General features: G+C 48.2%; 1 protein-coding gene across 3 annotated transcripts in view; it reads left to right on the top strand.

The window, feature by feature from the left end:
* LOC119952343 (amine oxidase [flavin-containing]-like) overlaps positions 1-24,803 on the top strand; it is a 98,597-nt gene that overhangs the window by 49,413 nt on the left and 24,381 nt on the right. For all 3 annotated transcript variants that reach the window (XM_038776038.1, XM_038776037.1, XM_038776039.1), the window contains 5 exons: positions 594-685; positions 3,428-3,569; positions 5,028-5,177; positions 14,562-14,721; positions 24,386-24,482. In XM_038776038.1, the coding sequence (XP_038631966.1) occupies positions 594-685; positions 3,428-3,569; positions 5,028-5,177; positions 14,562-14,721; positions 24,386-24,482 (641 nt within the window). The remainder of the gene's footprint in view (positions 1-593; positions 686-3,427; positions 3,570-5,027; positions 5,178-14,561; positions 14,722-24,385; positions 24,483-24,803) is intronic.

The following is a 24,803-nucleotide window of genomic DNA, read 5'->3' as shown; positions in this document are numbered from 1 at the left end:
CTAGCTCAATGACTGTGTCAAAATTGAATAATTTCCAAGAGTAATGAAGGCTTCTTGCGTATAAAGTGAGTCAATTTTTCCAAAGCTTGCTGTGGGTCCCAAGATATGGCCATAAACAATCTTTGTTCCCTTTGATCTACCACAACTGCCTTGATGCAATGGCCTGCCAAATTGTGCCTTTTAAGCAGTTGCATACATTCTCAAAGGGAAATGGATATGCAACGGTTGTACAATCTTGTCCTAGCTTCATCATTTTCCTGTGGTTGCTACTGTGATGACAGGCACTTCAGCCTCTGAAACTGATCCAGTTCGCTTCTCCAGTTGAATCTTGGCCTACCAGAAATTCCTGGCCTCACAAAAGCTTGATTTCTGATTTCGCCCTCCTGCCCTACTGCAATTTGGGGGCCAGTTGCTTTTTGTCTTGGCAAGATTTATATAATTGAGAAGAATGTTATAATACAGATAATATATGAAAATTAGGAAACCTTTGTTCATCTCTCTCTCTAACCAAATCTTAAATGTGGAGAGGCAGTAGCTAACTCACCCCCATATTGGCCGCATTATTGTAACCATCATTAATTTAATATTTTTAGATTCCTGCAGAGGCACCATGGAATGCTGAACATGCAATTGAGTGGGATAACATGACCATGAAAGAGTTAATTGACAAACTTTGCTGGACGAGGTAGGTTGCTCCTGTTGGCCGTGACAGTTAACAGTGACAATAACCCCTTGATCCCTCAGGGGCTGAAGACAGCCAAGTGTAACTGTCCTGAATTCTTATTTTTGAAATATTTTTATTAAGGCATTTATATATATACATCAAACAAAACCACACCAAAAAGAAAGCAAACAGGAATTCAAATAACAAATAAATATCGAACAATCTATCGTCCCCCCCCTCCCTGCCGCTAATCTCCACCTCCCCTACCTTCTTTTTTAATCCCCAACCACCCCCACCTCACTGCTGACATCTTAACTGTTTTCAAAGTAGTCGATGAACGGCTTCCATCTCCGGCAAAACCCCGCCACAGTCGCTCACAAGGCGAACTTGATCTTTTCCAATCTGAGGAATTCCGCAAGGTCGCTCCCCCAAACGCCTGGTTTCGGGGCCCTGATTCCCTCCATTCCAACAAGGTCCGTCTCCAGGTTACCAGGAAGGTAAAGGCCAAGACATCAGCCTCTCTCATCCCCTGGACTCCTGGGTCTTCCGATAGTCAAAAGATTGCCACTTCTTCGGGACCACTTTCACCCTCACGACCTCAGACATAACGTCAGCAAACCCCTGCCAGAATTCCTCCAGCTTCGGACAGGCCCAAAACATGTGGACATGGTTTTCAGGCCACATCTATCCTCGAACCCCTCAAAAATCTACTCATTCTGGCCACTGTCATAAGTGCCCTGTGGAGTACCTTGAACTGTATGCAGCCTCGACTTTACGACTTCTGAGTTACGATGAACGACACTCATGACATTTATAAATTGACACCCTGTTTCGACTTTACAACGTCGGTTTCAGCTTTACAATGCCACGCCAGTGAACAACTTCAAACGTTCATACATGCGCATTGACATTCTGCGTCACCCTTCTTTTTTTAGAAATATTTTTTATTGGGTTTTTGAACAAAGTATATTTACCGTAGGGTATTATGCACCAGCTCAACAACAGCAACTCGGTACAATTGGCAATATTATTTTACTGGTCTGATTAGTAAGTTTGCAGACGACACAAAGGTTGGTGGAATTGCGGATAGCGATGAGGTCTGTCAGAGGGTACAGCAGGATTTAGATTGTTTGGAGACTTGGGCGAAGAGATGGCAGATGGAGTTTAATCTGGACAAATGTGAGGTAATGCATTTTGGAAGGTCTAATGCAGGTAGGTGGTCTAGTAGTGAATGGTAGAACCCTCAAGAGTATTAGCAGTCAGATAGATCTAGTTGTACAGGTCCACAGGTCATTGAAAGGGGCAACACAGGTGGAGAAGGTAGTCAAGAAGGCATACGGCATGCTTGCCTTCATTGGCTGGGGCTTTGAGTTTAAGAATTGACAAGTAATGTTGCAGCTGTATAGAATCTTAGTTAGACCACACTTGGAGTATAGTGTTCAATTCTGGTCGCCACACTACCAGAAGGATGTGGAGGCTTTAGAGAGGGTGCAGAAGAGATTTACCAGCATGTTGCCTAGTATGGAGGGGCTGGTTTAGCTCACTGGGCTAAATAGCTGGCTTTTAAAGCAGACCAAGCAGGCCAGCAGCACGGTTCGATTCCCGTACCAGCCTCCCTGGACAGGCGCCGGAATGTGGCAACTAGGGGCTTTTCACAGTAACTTCATTGAAGCCTACTCGTGACAATAAGCGATTTTAATTTTTATTTCATTAGCTATGAGGAGCGTTTGAATAAACTCGGTTTGTTCTAACTGGAACGACGGAGGTTGAAGGGCGACCTGATAGAGGTCTACAAAATTATATGGGGCATAGACAGAGTGGGTAGTCAGAGGCTTTTCCCCAGGGTAGAGCGGTCAATTACTAGGGGGCAGAGGTTTAAGGTGCGAGGGGCAAGGTTTAGAGTAGATGTACGAGGCAAGTTTTTTACACAGAGGTGCCTGGAACTCGCTGCCGGAGGAGGTGCTGGAAGCAGGGACGATAGTGATATTTAAGGGGCATCTTGACAAATACATGAATATGATGGGAATAGTGGGATACAGACCCATGAAGTGTAGAAGATTGTAGTTTAGTTGGGCAGCATGGTCGGCACGGGCTTAGAGGGCCGAAGGGCCTGTTCCTGTGCTGTACTTTTCTTTGTTCTTTAACACATATGTAGGCATCTGTTTGTGGAGGGGTGGGAAACTGGGGAGGTACATATACATTTGGGTGCCGGAGAAACAATTACAGAACAATTACAGAGGGCAATACGCGAATGGATCTGGTGTTGGTGTTGTAGCTTGCTTCTCCCGGATGGTTTTCACTGCCGTTGTCGTCTCGCGTTCACCTCCGCTTCAGCCGTTCGTCCCGTCTTTCGCCCGTATTCTAAGGAAAAAAACTCTAGCCTATCCAATCTCTCCTCATAGCTGCAACTTTCAAGCCCTGGCAAGATTCTTGTAAATCGCCTCTACTCTCTCCAAAGCAATTATGTCCTTCCTGTAATGTGGTGACCAGACCTGTACACAAGATTCCAGCTGTCGCCTAACTGGCGTGTTATATAGTTCAATCATTGCATCTCTGCTTTTGTATTCAATACCTCGCCCAATGAAAGAAATCATTCCATATGCTTCCTTGACCACCTTATCCATCTGTCCTGCCAGCTTCAAGGACCCCCTTCCTTTTTTCTGCCAAACATTTGGTCCGATTTAAAATGGGTAAACAGTAAATTGCTGTGGAGGGTTATTGCATACTTTAACCAGGAACCTTACCCTATATGTTTAATTGCAGGGTGGCCAGAGACTTTGCAACACTTTTTGTCAACGTTAATGTCACTTCGGAACCATACGAAGTCTCTGCTCTTTGGTTTCTGTGGTATGTGAGACAGTGCGGAGGGACAAGGCGGATATTTTCTACCACCAATGGAGGCCAGGTTTGAGAGCTTGATATTTCTTAGGCCTTAGAATTTCAGCTGTCACTCAAGCGAATGCAGCTCAGAAAATCCAGTCAGATTCATTTTATTCATTATTTCAATTGATACTTTCCATCCAATAATGATACTTGATGGCCACTTTCAAAATGGAATTGTGACAATTTCCTAGCTTCAAACTATAAATACCTTATCAAGAATGAATTAAAAATGTAATCATGTTATAACTCCACATCACTTCAGTGTTCATTCAGGTCTTCATATCTGATTTATGCTCCACATTTAGCAACATAAGCTGGTTTGATTTTGCACTGACACTAACCTTTGGGGTATGTATTGTTCAGACAAGGTGTAGTCCTAATTCTGTCTGTCCTGCTTTCATCCCTTTTTTCATCTTTCCTCTCAATAACCAATATAAAGGGCGTGGTTTAACGGAAATGAAACAGAGTCCCGTGTCGAGTGCGGTTAGCCGGGTGTTTCCCGGTGCTGGCAGCGCCGAGAACAATCCCGCTATCAAACTGGACTCTGCTTCATTCCTGAGACTCAACGGTGAACACCCCACCGAGTTCGCACAGTCCCATTTCCTACACTGACGGGTGAGATCGGGGCACCATCACAGTCTCCTGAACCTCCCAACTCACCTACAAGGGGGTCATCGAGCCTCCTGCACCCCTCCTCATAAGGGCAGGGCACCCCAGGCCCAATCCCCAGTGCGGGAGAAATACCACCTGGTCACCTTGGTCCTGCCAGTCTGACTGAGGCTGTGCCACCTTGCAACCCTGGCAGTGCTAGGGTGCCAGGGTGGCACCAGGGTGTCAGGGTACCACCCTGCCCAGAGCCCGACTGCCCAGCTGCTCCAATAGCCTGAGAGACCACCCCCTCCCAAGTGCCGGTACGTCTGGTCCATGTTTGTGGAGACCAGTGCTGACCGGCGCTCACTCGGAACCTCCGAGGCGGTGGGGTTAGATCCCGCGCCTTGGGTAACTCCGGCATGTGCATATTAAAATGCTGCTTACTGCATACTTTAATGTGCAAATTTAGGTCCCGCCCACTCCAGATCGCAATGTCTTGCGAGATCCTGTTAGATCGCGTCCAAAGTGGTTGGTACGTAACGTGTTGACATGAATGAAATGAAAAATGAAATGAAATGAAATGAAAGAAAAATGAAAATCGCTTATTGTCACAAGTTGGCTTCAAATGAAGTTACTGTGAAAATCCCCTAGTCGCCACATTCCGGCGCCTGTTCGGGGAGGCTGGTACATGGTCTCTGCTTCCATCACCAATTCCAGTCATGCAATCCACAGCCTCACAACTCCATGTGAAAAATGTTTCCCCTGTTCTTTGTCCCAGATGCCAAATATTGCAATACCATAGCTGTTTTGTTTGTATTAATGCTACTCCCTTTACCTTGATTTTCTGTGGAAGATGCAGCACATTCAGTTTAACCTTCCATCTCATCAGGAAAGGAAATTTATTGGCGGTTCGGGGCAAATCAGTGAACGTTTGGCTGAGCGAATGAAGGATCGTGTGAAGTTAAACAGTCCAGTGGTGAGAGTGGAACAAACTGAGGGGACTATCCGTGTGGAGACATTGCACGGAGAAGAATATGAGGTGTGTGGGCAACAGATTACTGTGAATGCAATACTAAAAAATGTCAGTTGTGTCTAACTAGTCCAATATCCTTTGTCAAGTTGTAAAATGTGCTAACGTCACACTCAATTTGCCAACTTTATTTGTTTTATTAAAGACAGGATTTGTCCATTGATATTCTTAAACACAAAATAATTGTTTAAATAGTGACATCCCATCTTTTCACTGAGTTCTAAAATCAATGCTTCTTCCAGTAGTCCAAGAGCAAATCTCTTGGCACTATTCAAAAAAGAAAATGGAGGATCCCCAATTTCCTGACCAAGATTCATCCTTTAACTCATACTGACAAATGATATTAACAGATTATTTATGGCACTACCTTGTAAGAACTTGTTAAATGAAAGAGAGCTGCTGTATTTGCCTATGCAACAAATAACTCACTGTTTGTAAAATATTTGAGATGTTTTTGAGAAACATACTGATGAGCTTTTTTAAGTAATGATTTTTTTAAATCAAATTCTGGGGGTGCAAACAACACTTTTTCTCAACTTGGACAAGAAATAACCAACAATCAGACGTAGCTCCCACTCCAGAAATGCATTACTTTCCTTATGAGTTTTCTTGTGGCCTCTCTTAGTTTGGTGACGTTGGTACCAAATGAAAGGTGATTTTGTGTTGTGTGTTTTGACTCATTCAGCAATAAATTGAGAAGGAGGTCAATTTGCCCATCATGTCTGCACCAGCTCTCCATTTCACAGTCAGCTGACACAGAAAGTTTCAACAGTTCATTGGAAACTCAGTTGGCAGGCCAGTGCACGAAGCTACCCAGTCTCCTCAATAAAACATTGTCGTGAAAAATAGTCAACATAATTGGATAAACCGTTAAAATGACGGTGCTCCCGAGCTGTTAAAATGACGGTGCTCCCGAGGTTTTTGTTTTTGTTTCAGTGCCTCCCCATTTTCATTCCGAGGGCCTTTTTTAGGAGGGTGAACAGCAGCATTATGGGATTTGTTTGGGCGCACGGGACTCCGAGGGTGAGGAGGGTCTTTTTGGAGTGGGGCAGGGATAGAGGGGGACTGGCGCTGCCGAACCTCTCTGGGTATTACTGGGCGGCTAATGTGTCGATGATACGCAAGTGGGTAATGGATGGGGAGGGGGCAGCATGGAAACGGCTGGAGATGACGTCCTGTGAAGGCACGAGCCTGAAGGCACTGGTAACGGCGCCGTTGCCGCTCCCTCCAAAGAGGTACACTACGAGTTCGGTGGTGGCGGCTACCCTCAAAATTTGGGGGCAGTGGAGGCGACACAGGGGGGAAGCGGGGGGCTCGGTGGAGGTCCCGCTGCGGGGGAACCACCGGTTTGTCCCAGGGAACATTGATGGCGGGTTCCTGGGGTGGCACAGGGCGGGCATTAGGAAGTTGGGAGACCTGTTCATTGACGGGAGGTTTGCGAGCCTGGGTGAGCTGGAGGAGAAGTTTGAGCTCCCCCCCGGGGAATATGTTTAGGTACCTTCAGGTCAAGGCGTTTGCTAGGCGGCAGGTGGAGGGGTTCTCTTCGCTGACCCCGCGGGGGGTAAGGGATAGGGTGCTTTCGGGAGTGTGGGTCAGGGACGGGAAGGTGTCTGACATCTACCAGGTGATGCAGGAGGTGGAGGAGGCGTCGGTAGAGGAGCTGAAGGCTAAGTGGGAAGTGGAGCTGGGGGAGAAGATTGAGGAGGGGACATGGGCAGACGCCCTGGAGAGGGTGAACTCCTCCTCTTCATGTGCGAGGCTTAGCCTCATCCAGTTCAAGGTACTGCACAGGGCTCATATTTCCGGGACGAGGATGAGCAAGTTTTTTGGGGGTGGGGACAGGTGCATTAGGTGTTCGGGGAGCCCAGCGAACCATGCCCATATGTTTTGGGCATGCCCGGCACTGGGGGCATTCTGGCAGGGGGTGGCGAGGACGGTGTCGAGGGTGGTAGGGTTCAGGGTCAAGCCAGGCTGGGGACTCGCGATATTTGGGGTTGGGGTGGAGCCGGGAGTGCAGGAGGTGAAAGAGGCCGATGTTTTGGCCTTTGCGTCCCTTGTAGCCCGGCAGAGGATCTTGCTGCAGTGGAAAGATGCGAGACCTCCGAGCGTGGAGACCTGGATCAATGACATGGCAGGATTCATTAAGCTGGAGAGGGTCAAATTCGCCCTGAGGGGTTCGGTACAAGGGTTCTTTAGGAGGTGGCAGCCTTTCCTCGACTTTCTGGCTCAAAGATAAGGAACTAGGTCAGCAGCAGAAGCAACCCGGGGGGAGGGGGGAAAGGGGGGGGGGGGGGTCTCAGGAGGGTATTGTTTAAGTTAATTTGTTTATTGTTAATTTATTTTGTTGTTTATTGGGTTGGGGGGTTCGCTACATGCATTGTTACAGGTGCTGGGGGGGTGTTTATTATTGGTATTATTATTATTATTGTTCTGTTGCTATATATTTTTCAAAAAATTCCAATAAAAATTATTTTTTGAAAAAAACATAATTGGATAGAAAATGATATAAAGTGATTTTATTAAAGTTCCTGACCATGAGAGCTTTTCTTTGAGAAGAAAAGTGAAGTTAAGCAAAGGTTTGAGGCAGAGATTGGAAGGGTCTAAGACTTGAGTGTCATGTTATTCGCCCTGGGTTAACACCGACTGCAACACGATGCAGTTGACTGATAAAGCACACAGCAAACAAGGAGTTGTTCAATAGAGTTTATTGAACTTTAGTAACGAAACACACAGCTGCCTGTGGGTTTACTCTCTATTTCTCTAAGTAAACTAACACTAACTATCTAGACCAGGCTAGCTCTGATCCACGTATAGGTGTTGAATGATTAGTACACCCTGACTGTCACTACAGCTATCACCAGTGGAAAGAGGCAGAGTGCTGATGCCTCGTGTGTTTTATAGTTGGAAGCCCCCTTTGGTGTTCTGACTTGTGATTGGTCGTGTTCTGTTCTGTATATTGATTGGCTCACCTGGGTGTCTGTCACTGCCTGCTTTTACCTCATGATGTGCATGGGTGCATATTATGACATTGAGCATTCTGAGTTTGGAAATCACTGCCCTTCTAGAATGTTCTAGCTACTACAGCATTTAGAAGACCAGCTATTGTCTTCAGCACTCATCACAAACTCTGCTCCCTTACTAATGATTATGTTCTCTTCTCTGGTTACTCTCAGTCAACCCTGAAGTTGAGCTTCAGACGCCACTACAGTCTTGTCATCACAAAGACTGTCTCCTTCTGCCACCACAACATTTCCTGCTCATCTTACTTCAACCCCTCCACTACTGAAAACTTTAACGGTGCTTCAATCACTTCTAGAGTTGACTACTCTTACACTCTTGTTCCTGCAATCCCATCCTTCACCCTCCATCAGTCCGAATTAGTTTAAAGCTCTGCTATCTATTCCTGAGTGTTGAAAATTCCGCCAAACCTATACTTCCTCTTGTACGCTTTGTTTCTCAGATTCTGGTCTTTTTGCCTCATCATTGAGGACAGAATATTCAGACATCTAGGTCGTAGTGTCTGAATTCCCTCTTTAAAACCCTTTCTGCCTTTCCAGCTTCCTTAGCTTCTTTAAACAAAAACCTGAAGCTGCTCAAAACTCAGCATTTCAACCAGATTTTGGTCACCACTCATAAATGATTCTTTTTTAGCTCAGTATCCATTTGCCACACATCCATCTAAAGCTCCTTGGGTCGTTTGTTACACTCAAGGTGCAACATAAATGCAAACATATTTCATTGGTGAAGTACTGCTCCATCAACTTACTACCATTAAGGAAATGGCACCTTAGTGTTCAAATACAATGATGTTATTGGCAATACAGCAAATGCTGCACCTGTATCATTTTGGACACCTTGGCATGACCATGTAGTTTTTAATTGGTCTAGTGAAGTATAGTTGTGGGATGGTGCAATTAGGCCAGAATCATACTTATCCTGAAAATGGCACAGTGAGCCCTTTATTTAAAAACAAATTCATTTACGAGATGTGGGCTTCGCTAGTTAGGCCAGCGTTTATTGCCCATCCCTAGTTGCCCTTCAGAAGGTGGTGGTGAGTTGCCTTCTTGAACCGCTGCAGTCTTTGAGGTGTAGGCACACTCACTGTGCTGTTAGGGAGGGAGTTCAAGGATGTTGCCCCAGCGACAGTGAAGGGACGGCGACATATTTCCAGGTCAGGGTGGTGAGTGAATTGGAGGGGAACCTCCAGATTGTGGGGATCCCAGTTATCTGCTGCTCTTGTCCTTCTAGATGGCAGTGGTTGTGGGTTTGGAAGGTGTTGTCTAAGGAACCTTGGTGAGTTACTGCAATGCATCTTGTAGACGGTACACATGGCTGCAACTGTTCGGTGGTGGTAGAAGGGGTTAATGTTTGTACAAGGGGGAATAATCAAGTGGGCTGCTTTGTCCTGGATGGTGTTGAGCTAATTGAGTGTTGTTGGAGCTGCACTCATCCAGGCAAGTGGAGAATATTCCACTACACTCCTGACTTGTGCCTGGTAGATGGTGGACAGGCTTTTGGGGGTCAGGAGGTGAGTTACTCGCCATAGAATTCCTAGCCTTTGACCTGCCCTGATAGCCACAGTATTAATGTGGCTAGTCCAGTTCAGTTTCTGATCAATGGTAACACCCCGGGATGTTGATTGTGGGGGATTCCACAATGGTAATGCCATTGAATGTGAAGGGGTGATGGTTAGATCCTTTCTTGTAGGAGATGGTCATTGCCTGGCACTTGTGTGGCATGGATGTAACTTGCCACTTGTCAGCCCAAGCCTGGATATTGTCCAGGTCTTGCTGCTTTTGGACATGGACTGCTTCATTATCTGAGGAGTCATGAATGGTGCTGAACTTTGTGCAGTTATGCACAAACATCCCACTTTTGACCTTAAAATGGAAGGGAGATCATTGATGAAGCAGCTGAAGATGGTTGGGCGTAGGACACTACCCTGAGGAACTCCTGCAGTAATGTGTTGGAGCTGAGATAATTGACCTCCAACCACCACAACCATCTTCCTTTGTGCCGGGTATGACTCCAACTAGCGGTGCGATTCCCCCTGATTCCCATTGACTCCAGTTTGGCTAGGGCCCAATACTCGGTCAAATGCTCATCTCTGTCATTCAGCTCTTCTGTTAATGTTTGAACCAAGGCTGTAATGAGGTTAGGAGCTGAGTGACCCTGGCAGAACCCATACTGAGCATCTGTGAGCAGGTTATTGCTGAATAAGTGCTGCTTGATAGCACTGTTGATGACTCCTTCCATCATTTTGCTGATGATGGAGAGTAGACTGATTGGCTGGTTTAGATTTGTCCTTTTTTTGTGTACAAGACACACCTGGGCAATTTGCCACATTGCTGGGTTGTAGCTGTACTGGAACAGCTTAGCTAGGGGTGCAGCAAGTTCTGGAGCACAGGTCTTTAGTACTATTGCCGGGTCATTGTCAGGGCCCATAGCCTTTGCAGTATCCAGTGCTTTCAGCCATTTCTTGCTATCACGTGAAGTGAATCGTATTGGCTGAAGACTGACATCTGTGATGCTGGGGACCTCTGGAAGAGACCGAGATGGATCACCCCCTCGGCACTTCTGGTTGAAGATTGTTGTGAATACCTCAGCCTTGTCTTTTGCACATATGTGCTGGGCTCCTCCATCATTGGGGATGGGAATATTTGTGGAGCCTCCTCCTCCGGTGAGTTGTTTAATTGTCCACCACCATTCACGGCTGGATGTGACAGGACTACAGAGCTTCGATCTTATGCGTTCACATTGTGGAATCGCTCAGCTCTGTCTATTGCTTGCTGCTGATGTTGTTTGGCACACAAGTAGTCCTGTGTTGTAGCTTCACCAAGTTGGCACCTCATTTTTCGGTATGCCTGTTGTTGCTCCTGGCATGCTCTGCTGCATTCTTCATTGAACCAGGGTTGATCTCCTGGCTTGGTGGTAATGATAGAGTGGGGGATATGCCAGGCCATGAGGTTGCATATTGTGCTTGAATACAATTCTGCAGGGACTTCTGGTGGCGGCTATGGAGGAGTAGGTCGCACATTTGATAGCTCTCGCCTGTGACGGACTTTTGGATCTTTTTCCCCCGTTTTTTTCCTGATTTTATGGGGTAAATCGGTGAAGAGTGAGACAGTGAGGAGAAATCCCCCTCCAGTGTATGGAGAATTGGACCAGAAGTGGCCGTGTGAGAAGACAAAGTCCTATAAGGAAGACGCGATCAGAGCCGGTAATGTGGCAAAGCATGGCGGAGAGCAAGGGCCGCGCGCAGGGAGACGGCATAGTGGTCGATGGAGCAGCTGGTGAAGTTTTTCGAAGATTGCTTCACCAAGCTCGACCCGATTAAGGCTTCGATTGATCAAGTTCTGCAGAATCAAGAGACCCACGGAAGAACGATCCAGGAGGTGGAGAAAAAGGTGTCCGAGCATGAGGAATACCTAACTGTGCTGGAGACCAAGGTGGGGATGATGAATGATCGCCAGAAAAGAATGCAGGAGAAGCTGGAGGACTTGGAGAACAGGTCCAGGAGGCAGAATCTTAAAATTGTCAGCCTCCCTGAAGGCAGTCAGGGATCGGATGCTGGGGCTTATGTGACAGACATGCTGGAGAAGTTGATGGGGGCTGAGGCGTTCCCTCGGCCCCTGGAAGTGGATAGAGCACACAGAGCCCTCGCGAAGAAGCCCCGAGCGAACAAGCTGCCGAGGGCGATGGTGGTACATTTACATCAATTCCTGGACAAAGAACACGTTCTGCGGTGGGCCAAGAAAGAATGGAGCAGCAAGTGGGAGAATTGTGAGCTGCGCATTTATCAGGACCTGGGCGTGGATTTGGCCAAGAGGCGAGCTGGGTTTAATCAGGCAAAAACGGCCCTCTTTAAGAAGGGGGTGAAGTTCGGGAGGTTGTACCCAGCCCAGACACACCAGACGAAGTATGGACTTTTATTGAAGGAAAGAGGCTGGAGGTGAACTAAAAGACACTGAAGCCTTGGAGAGTACTGTGGTGGTGATTTGTTGTGCTGGGTTGTATAAGTATAAGTAGTGTTATGTATAATAAGGGACTGTTTGGATGGCTAAAGTTGTCTTGCAGGGAGCTGGTTAGAGAGGGGGGTGGTCTTTGGGGCTGGTTCTGTTTTTGGGTGTTTTTATTTTCCAGAGTGGCTGTTTCTTCACTGTTTTTTCTGATGTTTGTTTACTGGGGAATGTGATGCTTTTAATATGTTTGTCCAAGTGGGGGGAGAGAACAATGGGGAGACAGACTGCTTGCTGCCATGGGTGGGCGCTATCAAGTCAGCATGGGTCAGCTGACTCACAGAAGCATAGTGGGGGGTGAGCAGGTGTTAAGCTGGAGCTTGACTAGGGGAGTTGGGTTTCTAGTGCTGATACTAGGGGGGGGGGGAGGGAGGGGAGGAGCTGCTTTGCTGAAGGAACTGCTACTAGAAGACAAATATGACGTTGGGAATGGTGAATGCCCGAGGTGGGGGGCGGCTCGATGAGGCGGAGAGCGCGAGCTAGAGGCTGGCCTATAAAGGGTGATGTCTAGTCGGCGAGTTTGCGCATTTGAGGAGGCTGAAGGCAGAAGTGGCAATGCTACAAGAGACACACGTAAAGGTTACAGACCAGACGAGATTGAGAAAGGGGTGGGTTGGCCAAGTATTCCATCAGGGCTGGTCTCAAAGACCAGGGGGGAAGTGATCTTGATCAACAAACGAGTGGCATTCGAGGCAGGGAGAATTGTGTCAGATAAGGGGGTTAGGTACATAATGGTGAGTGGGAAGCTGGAGGGTTGCGAGTGGTACTTGTGAATATATATGCTCTGAATTGGGACGATGTGGAATTTATGAGGCAGGTGTTAGGTAAGATCCCAGACTTAGAGTCACATAACCTGATCATGGGAGGAGCTTCAACACAGTCATTGATCCGGAATTGGACCGGTCAAAATCCAGGACAGGGAGGAGGCCGGCTACGGCAAAGGAATTGAAGGGTTTTATGGAACAGATGGGGGGAGTCGACTCATGGAGGGGTTTGCACGGCCAAGGGCGAAGGAGTTTTCTTTTTGCTCACATGTCCACAAGGTATACTCTCGCATTGACTTTTTTGTTCTGAGCAGTGCTCTAATACCGGGGGTGGTGGACACTGAGTACTCGGCAATCACAGTGTCGGATCATGCCCCACATTGGGTGGATCTACGGGTTAGTGTGGAGAGAGGACAACGCCCGCTATGGAGACTGGATGTGGGGTTGCTCGCGGACGAGGCGGTTTGTGGGCGGGTTAACAAGTCCATCCAGAACTACCTGGAAACAAATGATACTGGGGAGGTCTCTGAAGCAACGGTGTGGGAAGCTTTGAATGCAGTGGTCAGAGGGGAATTAATCTCAATACGGGCCCACAGAGATAAAGCAGAATGGGCTGAGAGGGATAGGTTTGTGGAGGAGATACTCCAGGTAGACAGGAGATACTCGGAGGCCCCGGACGTGGGGCTACTGAGGGAGCAGCGGAGGTTACAGGTGGAGTTTGGGCTGTTGATCACAGGGAAAGCGGTGGAACAGTTGAGGAAGGCAAGGGGGGCGATTTATGAGTACGGGGAAAAGGCTAGCAGAATGTTAGCGCACCAGCTCAGGAAAAGGGAGGTGGCCAGGAAGATAGGTAAAGTAAAGAGTAGAGGTGAGAATACTATCCTGGACCCAGTGGGGGTGAATGAGGTATTTAAGGACTTTTATAGTAAATTATATGAGTTGGAACCCCCGGCTGGGATGGATCGGGATGAGGAAGTTTTTGGATCAGTTGATGTTTCCGAGGGTAGATGAGGATCTGGTGGAAGGGCTGGAAGCGCCAATTGAAATTAAGGAAATAATCGAGGGGCTGGAGGGCATGCAGCTGGGCAAGGCCCCGGGCCTGACCGCTACCCGGTGGAATTCTATAAGAAGTTTTCAGTGACATTGAGCCCACTGCTGGTGAGGACATTTAATGAAGCAAGAGAGAAGGGAGTCCTCCCCCCAACAATGTCGCAGGCCTCGATTACATTGATCCTGAAACGGGAGAAGGATCCGGAGCAATGCGGGTCATGCAGGCCGATTTCTCTACTGAATGAGGATGCCAAACTGCTGGCTAAGATACTGGCCTCAAGGATAGAGGACTGTGTCCCAGGGATGATAGGGGAAGACCAGACGGGATTTGTAAAGGGAAGGCAACTCAAGGCCAATGTTCAAAGGCTTTTAAATGTTATTATGATGCCCTCAGAAGGCGGTTAAAGTGCCTTTAGTTGCACAAAAAGGTTTAGATGGGGGTATTGGGTTATGAGGATAGGTTGGAAGTGAGGACCTAAGTGAGTCGGTGCAGACTTGATGGGCCTTCTGCACTGTAAATTCTATGATTCTATGATTAATTTTGTTTGTGCTATTTCTAGGCTGACTATGTCATCAGTGCTATCCCACCTACCCTCACTCAGCAAATTCACTACAGTCCTCCACTGCCTCCGTTGCGAAACCAGTTGATCCAGCGTGTGCCAATGGGATCCATCATTAAGTGTATGGTTTACTACAGCCGGGCTTTCTGGAGAGAGAAAGGTCTGTATCTGTTGAGGAATGCTCAATGATCTGAGGCAGATTCCAAACCCAAAACATGTATTGAGATCAAAAAATAACTTGCCTTTATTCACATCCGTGGGATAGTATTTTTGAAATGTAATCACACATATTACAAATAGCAACTGAATAATTAACCAATGTGTTTTCGGTGCTGCAGATTAAGGAGGGAAATTTTGATCAGTGCACTGGGAAATCTCTCCTCTTCATTGAAAACTGCGAGCGGATCTTTTCGATTCACCTGAGCAGCAGATGGTGTTTCAGCTTGGTATGAAATAGATACATTTCAGACAGAAAGTAATCATTGTTTGCACATTGACTAGTTCCTAGTTCAAAAAAACTACTCGAATAGTCGAATATCTTTTGTGGCAATACATCACCTTTCAAATACCTGCAGCAGGATTCTCCCTTCTGCGGAACTAAGTCCCCACGCTGGCAGGAGAACCAGCGCCAACCACTCCGATGTCAACAGCCCCTGAAAGTGCGGAATTCTCCGCACTTTCCGGGGCTAGGTGGACGGCGGAGGGGTTGCCGCCACTCCACCAGCGACGAAGGGGCTGCGCGAGTTTGTGGTTCCGCAGATGCGCAGAGCAGCCGGCGTATTTTGCCGCATGCGCGGAGGGGGGTTCTCTTCTACGCGTGGCCATGGTGGAGCCCTACAGTGACTGGCGCGGAAGGAAGAAGTGCCCCCACGGAACAGGCCCACCCGCAGATCGGTGGGCCCCGATCGCGAGCCAGGCCTCCATGCCTCCCCCCCCCCGGGGCCGGATCCCCCCGCGCCACCCCGTGGGCCACCCCTGCTGGCTTACCTGCCAGAACCCTAGCTAAACTGGGACCATGCGTAACCTATGCCGGCGGGACTGGCCAAAAATGGACGGCCGCTCGGCCCATCGGGGCCCGGTGAATTGCTGGGGGGGCCCCTGCCAATGGCCCCCGACTGGTGTGGCTTGAATCCCGCCCCCCACCCGAAAAACGGCGCTGGAGAATACAGCAGCCGGCGTCGGGGCGGTAGGGGGGGATTCGTGCCCCCCCCCCCATGGATTCTCCGAGCTGGCGGGGGGTCGGAGAAACCTGCCCCCGATGTGTGAAGATGGAGGATAAGATGGAGGACAAGAAGAAGGCAAGGTAACTTCACAGGTACTTTTATTAACTGCAAACCCCACACAAACCTAATTGCCCTGACCTCAGATGGCTAGATTTCCATCCTGAAGACTTTGTTTCTAAAGCAAATAGACTGTACAATATGCCATTAATGGATTTTTAAAGGACTTAACATTACAACAATTTTTGCAATCAGAAATAAGGAGCAACAGCTTCCATGTTTAGCTTCTTGTGGTTGCAATGGAGAGCACAATGGAGAGCATGCCAGGAGCAACACCAGACATACCGTAAAATGAGGTGAAGCTACTTGTGTGCCAAACAGCATAAACAGCATAAACAGCATGCAATAGACAGAGCTAGGCAAATCCACAATCATTAGATCTAAGCTCCGCAGCCCTGCTACTTCCAGCTGTGAATGCTGGTGGACATTTTAAAAACTCACTGGAGACCTGGGCTTCACAAATATTCCCATCCCCAATAATGGAGAGGCCCAGCACATGAGTGCAAAAGATAAGGCTGAAGCATTCGCAATACTCTTCAGTCAGTAGTGCCAAGTGGAATATCCATCTCAGCCTCCTTCGGAGGTCCTCGGTATCACAGATGACAGTCTTCGGCCAATTCGATTCACTCCATGTGATATCAAGAAATGGATGAAGGCACTGGATGCTGCAAAGTCTATGGACCCTGACTATATCCCTGCAATAATACTGAAGACTTGTGTTCCAGAACAGCACAAACACTCAACTACCTGACAATGTGGAAATAGTCCAGGTATGTCCTGTACACAAGAAACCGAACAATTCCAACCCAGCCAATTAACGCACTACCAGTCTACTCTCAATCATTTGTAAATTGGTGGAAGGGGTCATCAACGGGGCTATCAAGTGGCACTTGCTTAACAATAACATGCTCACGGACTCTCAGTTTGGGTTCCGCCAGGGTCACTCAGCTCTTGGCCTCATTACAGCCTTGGTTCAAACTTGGATAAAAGAGCTGAACTCCAGAGGTGAGGTGAGAGTGACTGCCCTTGTCATCAAGCCAGCATTTGACCGAGAACAGCATCAAGGAACCCTAGCTAAAGTGGAGTCAATGGGAATCATGGGCCAAAGCCATAGGTGATTTAGGCATACCTGGCACAAAGGATGATGCTTGTGGTGGTTGGAGGTCAATCATCTCAGCTCCAAGACATCATGCAGGAGTTCCTCAGGGTTATGTCGTAGGCCCAACCATCTTCAGATGCTTCATCAATGACCTTTCTTCCATCATAAGGTCAGAAGTGGGGATGCTCGTTGATGATTGCACAATGTTCAGTGCCGTTCGTGACTTCTCAGCTACTGAAGCAGTCCATGTTCAAATGGAGCAAGATGTGGACAACCTCCAGGCTTGGACTGACAAGTGACAAATAACATTTACGCTTCACTAGTGCAAGGCAATGATCACCTCCAACAAGAGAGGATCTAACCATTACCCCTTGACATTCGATAGCATTACCATTGCTGAATACCCCTGACCGTCATCTACAGTAGTGTCTTTCAAACTTTTTTTGCCCGGGACCTGTTTTTACCAACTGGCCATCCTTCGGGACCCATGTCGGCCGATCTTTGTGACTCACGCTGGCCGACCTTTGCGACCCATGCTGGCCGACCTTTGTGACCCATGCTGGCCATCCTTCGGGATCCATGCCGGTGAATCCTTGGGACCCACGCTAGTCATCCTTTGGGACCCACGCCCGTCATCCTTCAGGACACAAACCAGTCATCTTTTGGGACCCAAGCCAGTCATCCTTTGGGACCCAAGCCGGTCATCCTTCGGGACCCACGCCGGCCAGCCTTTGTGACCCACGCCGGCAGATCTTCGTGACCCACGCTGGCTGACATTTACGACCCAAGCCAGCCGACCTTCGTGTCCCACACCGCCTGAATTTCGCGGCCCACCATTTTCACTTACCTTTAATGTGACAGGTGAGCCTGCTTGGTCCTCACGATCTCACTCGCTTTGTTATTCAATGTTACATTTCTGATAATGACTTCAGCTGATGATTGAAGATCTCACTGCATCCGCTGAAAAAAATAAAGAGGTTTGGCCTCAAACTCACCATATCTTTGAAGTTTTGAGGGTTTTAACTTTTATTTGCCAGGGCTTCCCTGCATATGCCACACATGAACTTTAAATCCTGATTTGCAGTGGAACAATAACCCACACCTCAAGTAATCATTGTGATGCTGCTTTGTTCCTGTTCTCAGCTTCTTCTTCATGGGTTGTTCACCAGAGGTCCTTGAAGCTGCAAAATGGAGGAATCTCTCTCCTGCCCAGAATGGGTGACCTGCTCTCTGTCGCTGCTTCAGGCAGGAAGACGCCACCGATTAAAAACAAAACCTGTTCGTGGGTCAGCGCGCCAGCAGGAGTTTTGCCCCGTTGGGCTCCAGGCCAACATTTTGAATGCCAGTCCCATCCGGCATTTTTAAAAGCTGGTTGCGCCATCAGACACTCTTCCCGCAGTCGAGAACGCTGATGCATGACCCTGCGATCAGGAACAGCGGGACACATGGCACCTGCCCGCGACCTACCCACGGGGCATGATCCTAGTTTTGAAAATGACTGATGCACAAGGTACAAGTGTGATGGAATACACTTGCCTGGATGAATGCAGCTCCAACAACACTCGATAAGCTCGACTCCATCCAGCACAAAGCAGCCTTCTTGATTGCCACCCCTTCCACAAAAATTCAATCCCTCCGCCACCAACAAACAGTGGCAGTTATGTGTACTATGTACAAAATGCACTGTCGGAACTCATCATAATTCCTTAGGGAGCACCTTACAAACCCACGACCACTTCCATCTTGTAGGACAATAGTAACGGATAGATGGGATCATCACCATCTGGAGGTTTCCTTCCATGTCACTTACCATGCTGACTTGGAAATATTTCGCCGCTCCTTCATGTCTCTGGATCAAAATCCTACAAATCCCTCCCTAACAGCACAGTGGGTGTCCTTACACCTCAGGAGCTGCAGCGGTTCAAGACAGCAGCTCACCAGTATTATGTTCTCAATTCTGCTGTACCTGGATGGCTCGAATTTGTAGTGTTGAATAACGAACACAAAGCTTTGTTAATGAACAAAACTATAAATTTGTTACACTACTAACTAAGATAGAACATAGAACATAGAACAGTACAGCACAGAACAGGCCCTTCGGCCCTCGATGTTGTGCCGAGCAATGATCACCCTACTCAAACCTACGCATCCACCCTATACCCATAACCCAACAACTCCCCCCCTTAACCTTATGATGCGATCACATTCCTAAAATAGAAGGTTATTATATAAAACTATGCTATCTCTAACTTACAGAACTCTCAAGTATACAACTGCTCCCATGCCTGATACTCTTCCAGCTCTCTCCTAACTCTTAATTCCCAGAATCCCCAAAGTCAGGTTATATATATATGACTGCTCTATAGTTCCCTCTAGTGGTAAGAAACATTATCATTAACTTGTTAACTCTTTACATCCCAGTCAATATACATATCATTATAACCAGCACCTTCTGAAGGGCAACTAGGGATGGGCAATAAATGCTGGCCTAACTGGGTTTAAAAACCTCTTGCTGCTCAGGTGGATTCCTGGCCAAAGAATGACATCCTGGGCAGAGAAAGGGTAACATCAGGCATGATTTACTGGCCACATTCCGCCTGAATCAGAACAGCACACGGCCGGTAGACCCCAGAAGAGGCCTCTCCCGGGATTTGCGATGCTCGTTGCGCTTCGTGAGGTCTAATGAGGTCTCGCGAGACGTTGTGATCTGGATCCCGCCCACAATGGGCAGGACCCATTTTAAAAACTCATTTAACTCTGCCTTCGCCAGATTGAACCGGCTCCTGGTGTCTACCGGCCTCGCCGAGGAGACCCCAGCCAGGCACCGATTATTACTCGCCCCCAACAAACGGGGACCAGGTGTACTGGCAATTTGGGGGAGGGGGGTTACCGGTGGATGCCAGGTGACTGGAATCTGGGCCGGGTGGTACCCTGGTGCTGCTGATGCCACCCAGGCACCTTGGCACTGCCAGCCTGGCTCGCTAGCCGTGCCACGTTGATCCCCTGGCAGTGCCACCCAAATGGCAGCCAGTTCACGGGTTACACTGCCAGGCTAGCAGGGGCATTAGGTTGGCAATGCTAAGGTGCCCAAGTAGCATTTTGCTCACGTCAGGGATCGGGCCCGGGTTGCCTTGCCCATGTGAGGTGGGGTGCGGAGGGCTCAAGGACTCCCCAATAGGTGAACTGAGGCATTGAGGGGGCGTCCAGGTGTCACATCAGACTCGAGAGATCGGAGCTCCTCAGTGCAGGAAATGCAGCTAAGTGCAGCCTGGGCTGCCATTTCCTCATTTGAGGCCCGGAAACAAAAGTGCCATTAGATCCCAGATCTAATTAAATCCCAGAACGGGCTCTGGTTTTCTTTGGCTAGATTGCGTCCAACATAGCCGGAGACAATATTAACTCTCTAAAAGTTCCAATGTCATTTTGATGTTTGCAGAACAACAACTCACGTTCCGGGATTTTCATCTTCACCAGTCAGCAGTCTAACCTGACTTGGCTACGGACTGGTTGACTAATAGCGCCACCCACTGGATGTGGGATAAAACAGTCCACAATTGTATGATTGTGTCTGTACCAGTCTAACCGATGTGGCATTTGCCAGCACTGTGGCTATTAGTGGAAGGGGCAGGCTATCAGTGGCATTCCAGAATGTGTGCATGTTCTGAAAATTTATGTCTGTGGTGGACTTATTGATTTGACCCTATTAGGCACACTGAAGTGCTGAACCTTTGGAAGCTAAGTACCAGTCATTATCAGGTGAATCAACAAGCCTTCTTAATTTCAATGATCTAGCCTTTCTCTCCTGAGACACTTGATGCATGCTGTGGTAATGCTGAACGGGCCTAGACCACCCCATTTCCCTTATCTTACCCAACTGGCTATTTTTCTTGTACCTGCCTAGATAGTGGAAGCAGGCTATTCAACTGCAGGAGGTATCAGAGTTGGGCCTATCATCTTAGTCTGCCAGTTTGCAGCAGGAGCTACTGGATAACAATCAGGAGCAGGATCCTGGCTGATGTTTTTTCTCCTTCTTCACCCAGGGGCACAGTGAGCAATTATAAAATAAAAGCAAAATACCGCGGATGCTGGAAATCCGAAATAAAACCAGGAAGTGCTGGAAAAGCTGAGCAAGTCGGGCGGCATCTTTGGAGAGAGAAACAGAGTTAACATTTCGAGTCTAATGGCTTTTCTTTGGAATCCGAAGCTTGATTCGGGTTCTGAAGAATTCATGTGGACTCGAAACGTTAACTCTGGGTGATATTCGGCAGCCCCCTCACGACTAGTTTTCCCGCAGCCTACACAGCTCCCCATTGCCCGTTGGCGGGATCCGGCGCAGATGGCGATTCACATTCCGTGCTTCTGCCGCTGTCAGGGAACCGGCACTGGGAATCGACCTGTGGCTGGAAGGGCTGGAGAATTTTGCCCTCTGTTTCTGTCCCCACAGAAGCTGCCAGGCCTGGTGAGCAATTGTAGCTTCACCACTGACACTCTGACTAAGGTCAGCTAACTCAGATCAAACTCTGGATTAATTCTGAGCTCTTCCAGTCTGAATGACCCAGTCCCACATTGATTTTACGTCTCACCATCCACCTTCCGATGTAGCAGAAAATGGCTCTGCCCTTATCAACCTCACGTAACAAATACGAACATACTAGGAAATAGGAGCGATAGCAAACACGCATTTTGTCATGTTAGATCATTCACATCAATCTCTTTATGGTTAGGCACTCTGTATTGCTGAATGCTTTAGGGACAGGCATCCTGTTTACCCCTTTCGCTAAAGGAAAGAAAATAGTTCATGGGAGAGAAGTACTAATTTTCAGGACAATCATTGATAGTCCAGCCATCGCCTTTGAATTTAAATAGTTGTATTGAGTACAGCTCTGTGAAATGATACATTCTGGGCTGGATTCACCAAAAATAGGGCTATGTCCCCACGCCAGCGTCAAAACGCTGGCGTTTCACTCTGCACTTTGCTTAAGAAAGTCCTGAGTGATTCTCCCATCTGCAGGGGGCTGGCAAGGCCCCGGAATGCTTCTCGCAGCTCTGGCTGTGGATATGGGACCCCGCACGGTCAGGAGTCCACACATGCGCATGGAGGCGACCAGCGGCAGCCACCCCGTGCGACATGGCAGACTCAGCCGGCGAACCTGGACCAGGAAAGAAGGTCCCAGCGATCAGTCCCGTGCCGCTTCATATGACCCGCCCGATCGCCCCACCGGCCGCCCATAAGGTCTCCCCTGGTACTTGATCCCCTGCCCCTCACCAGGGCGGCCGTGGACTGAGTCCGCAGCCTTCACCCGCGGTTCTCATCGGCCAATACGTGGTTAGAACAACGCCGTCGGGAACTCGGCCAGTTGCCCGCGGAGAATCGCGGTGGGAGCCTCTGTCAATGGCCCCCTACATGCGCCGCATAGATTGCGCGCACGACTCCCGAGCGATTCTCCGGGATTCAGCGGTGCCAGGCACGATTTCCATGCGAACACCCATTCTCTGCCCCCTCTCCGAACGCGATTTCGGCATGGGGGCTCGGAGAATCCAACCCTCTATATCAGTTCTTTGCTGATGTTTCTCTTCCCACACCTACTGGTGCACGAGGCAGACTTCCATCTGTTCCAAATGCAAGGTTTTGTTCCTGAAACAGGTCACTACCCTGTCACTAGATGCATATAGCTTGAAGGGCCCACTCCACACCAAGCATGGCTGACCAGGACCATCTCCTACTCCTACCGCCTGCCGCTGGTGTGTTGGAAGGATTTAGCAGGTTGACACTCAATCTGTTGCTCGCATTATAAACGCACCTTTCTTGGCCATCAAGTCTCAGGGTGGGACTCTAACCCGAAGCATCTGGCTCAGGGGCCAGGATGCTACCCACTGCACCACAAGACCTCCAAGTTCAATAATCAGTGATACTAATAGGGTATAGTGATATTGTCAGTGGATTAGTATTCCAGAGACACTGTGGGTAATGCACTGGGGACCTGGGTTCAAATCCTCCCACAGTAGATGGTGAAATTTTAATTCATTAAACATCTGGTTTACTAATGGCCTTTAGGGAAGGAACTCTGCTGTCCTTACCTGGTTTGGCACACTCCAGACCCACAGCAATGTAGTTGACTAGCACACAGTTCAAGGGAAAATAGGAGGTGCAATAAATGCTGGCCCAGCCAGCCTGAACAAATTAAAAACAACTTTGGGAGGCGCTTAAGGTGGTGGTCAGGGAGGAGTTCATATCGATTCAGGTGCATAGGGTAGAATAGATGTGGGCAGTGCGCGGGGAGGCCTGTGAACTATGTCCACATGTTTTGGGCATATCCGAAGCTGAAAGGGTTCTGGCAGGCATTTGCGGATGTAATATCTGATGTGCTGTATGTGAAGTTGGCCCCGAGTCCAGAAGTGCCGATATTCGGAGAGTCAGAAGACCTGGGAGTCCAGGGGACGAGAGAGGCCGACGTTTTGGCCTTTGCCTCCCTGGTAGCCCGGAGACAAATTTTGTTGGAGTGGAGAAACTCGGGGCCATTGAAGCCGGGGGGGGGGTGTGGGTGAGCGACCTGATGGAGTTCCTAATGTTGGAGAAAATTAAGCTTGCCTTGAGAGGGTCAGTGACTGCGTTTGTCTGGAGATGGAAGCCGTTTATCGCCATTTTCAAGCTAAATTAAGATGTCAGCAGGGAGCGGGTAGGGGGTAGGGAGGGGGGGGGGTAAAAGGGTTAAAATGGGCAAGGCAGGATAGGAACGGCAGGGAGGTGGGTGCGGGTGGGTAGTTATTTATTTGTTATGAGGTTTTCTGTCTGGTCTTACTCTGGTTTTAGAACATAGAACAGTACAGCACAGAACAGGCCCTTCGGCCCTCGATGTTGTGCCGAGCCATGATCACCCTACTCAAACCCACGTATCCACCCTATACCCGTAACCCAACAACCCCCCACCCCTTAACCTTACTTTTTAGGACACTGCGGGCAATTTAGCATGGCCAATCCACCTAACCCGCACATCTTTGGACTGTGGGAGGAAACTGGAGCACCCGGAGGAAACCCACGCACACACGAGGAGGACGTGCGGACTCCGCACAGACAGTGACCCAGCCGGGAATCGAACCTGGGACCCTGGAGCTGTGAAGCATTTATGCCAACCACCATGCTACCGTGCTGGTTGTGTTTAATGTATATACATTAATACAATTATTTTTTTAAAAATAACTTTCTACATCAGTAACAATGAGGGCACAAAGAATGATCAAACTGCAGAATCATTGACAAAAGAACCAAAGATGATACAAGGGGATCCTTTTTTATGGAATGAGTTAGGATTTTGAATAGAATGGTGGGTACAGATTTAATAGTAGTTTTCAAAAGGGAATTGATAAATACTCTAGGTGAGAAGAATTTTGCAGGGTGATGAGTAAAGAAAGAATAGGTGAGACTAAAAGCAGCTTTCTGTTGACAGGTTATTGCGGGACCATGATGATCGAAGATGAAGAGTCGCCTATTTCCCTGACATTGGATGACACCAAGCCTGATGGTTCCTACCCTGCAATCATGGGGTAAAGTTCACAGGGCTGAAGAAATAACTGCACACCACCAATATCTTACATTATGTTTAAGAGATCAAAATTAGCACAGATAAATTTTGAAACACACCTGGAGGCTTAAATATCAAGACAATATGGAGAAGTAAGAGCAGATAAAATGCTGGGATACATTGTCAAAGCAGTGGAGTTTAAATCTTTAGAAATTATGCAAAACATTTATAACACACAGGTTAGATCCTACTTTCAATGTGGAGTTCAATTCTGGTTGTCACACTTTAACAGAAACATACATGCTTTGGACAGATTGCAACAAGAGCAATTTTTCATCTAACA

Source organism: Scyliorhinus canicula, chromosome 17, assembly GCF_902713615.1.
Source record: "Scyliorhinus canicula chromosome 17, sScyCan1.1, whole genome shotgun sequence".
NCBI lineage: Eukaryota > Metazoa > Chordata > Chondrichthyes > Carcharhiniformes > Scyliorhinidae > Scyliorhinus > Scyliorhinus canicula.
Note: the sequence above shows the minus strand (reverse complement) of the source record. Positions and strands in the feature narration are given on the sequence as shown.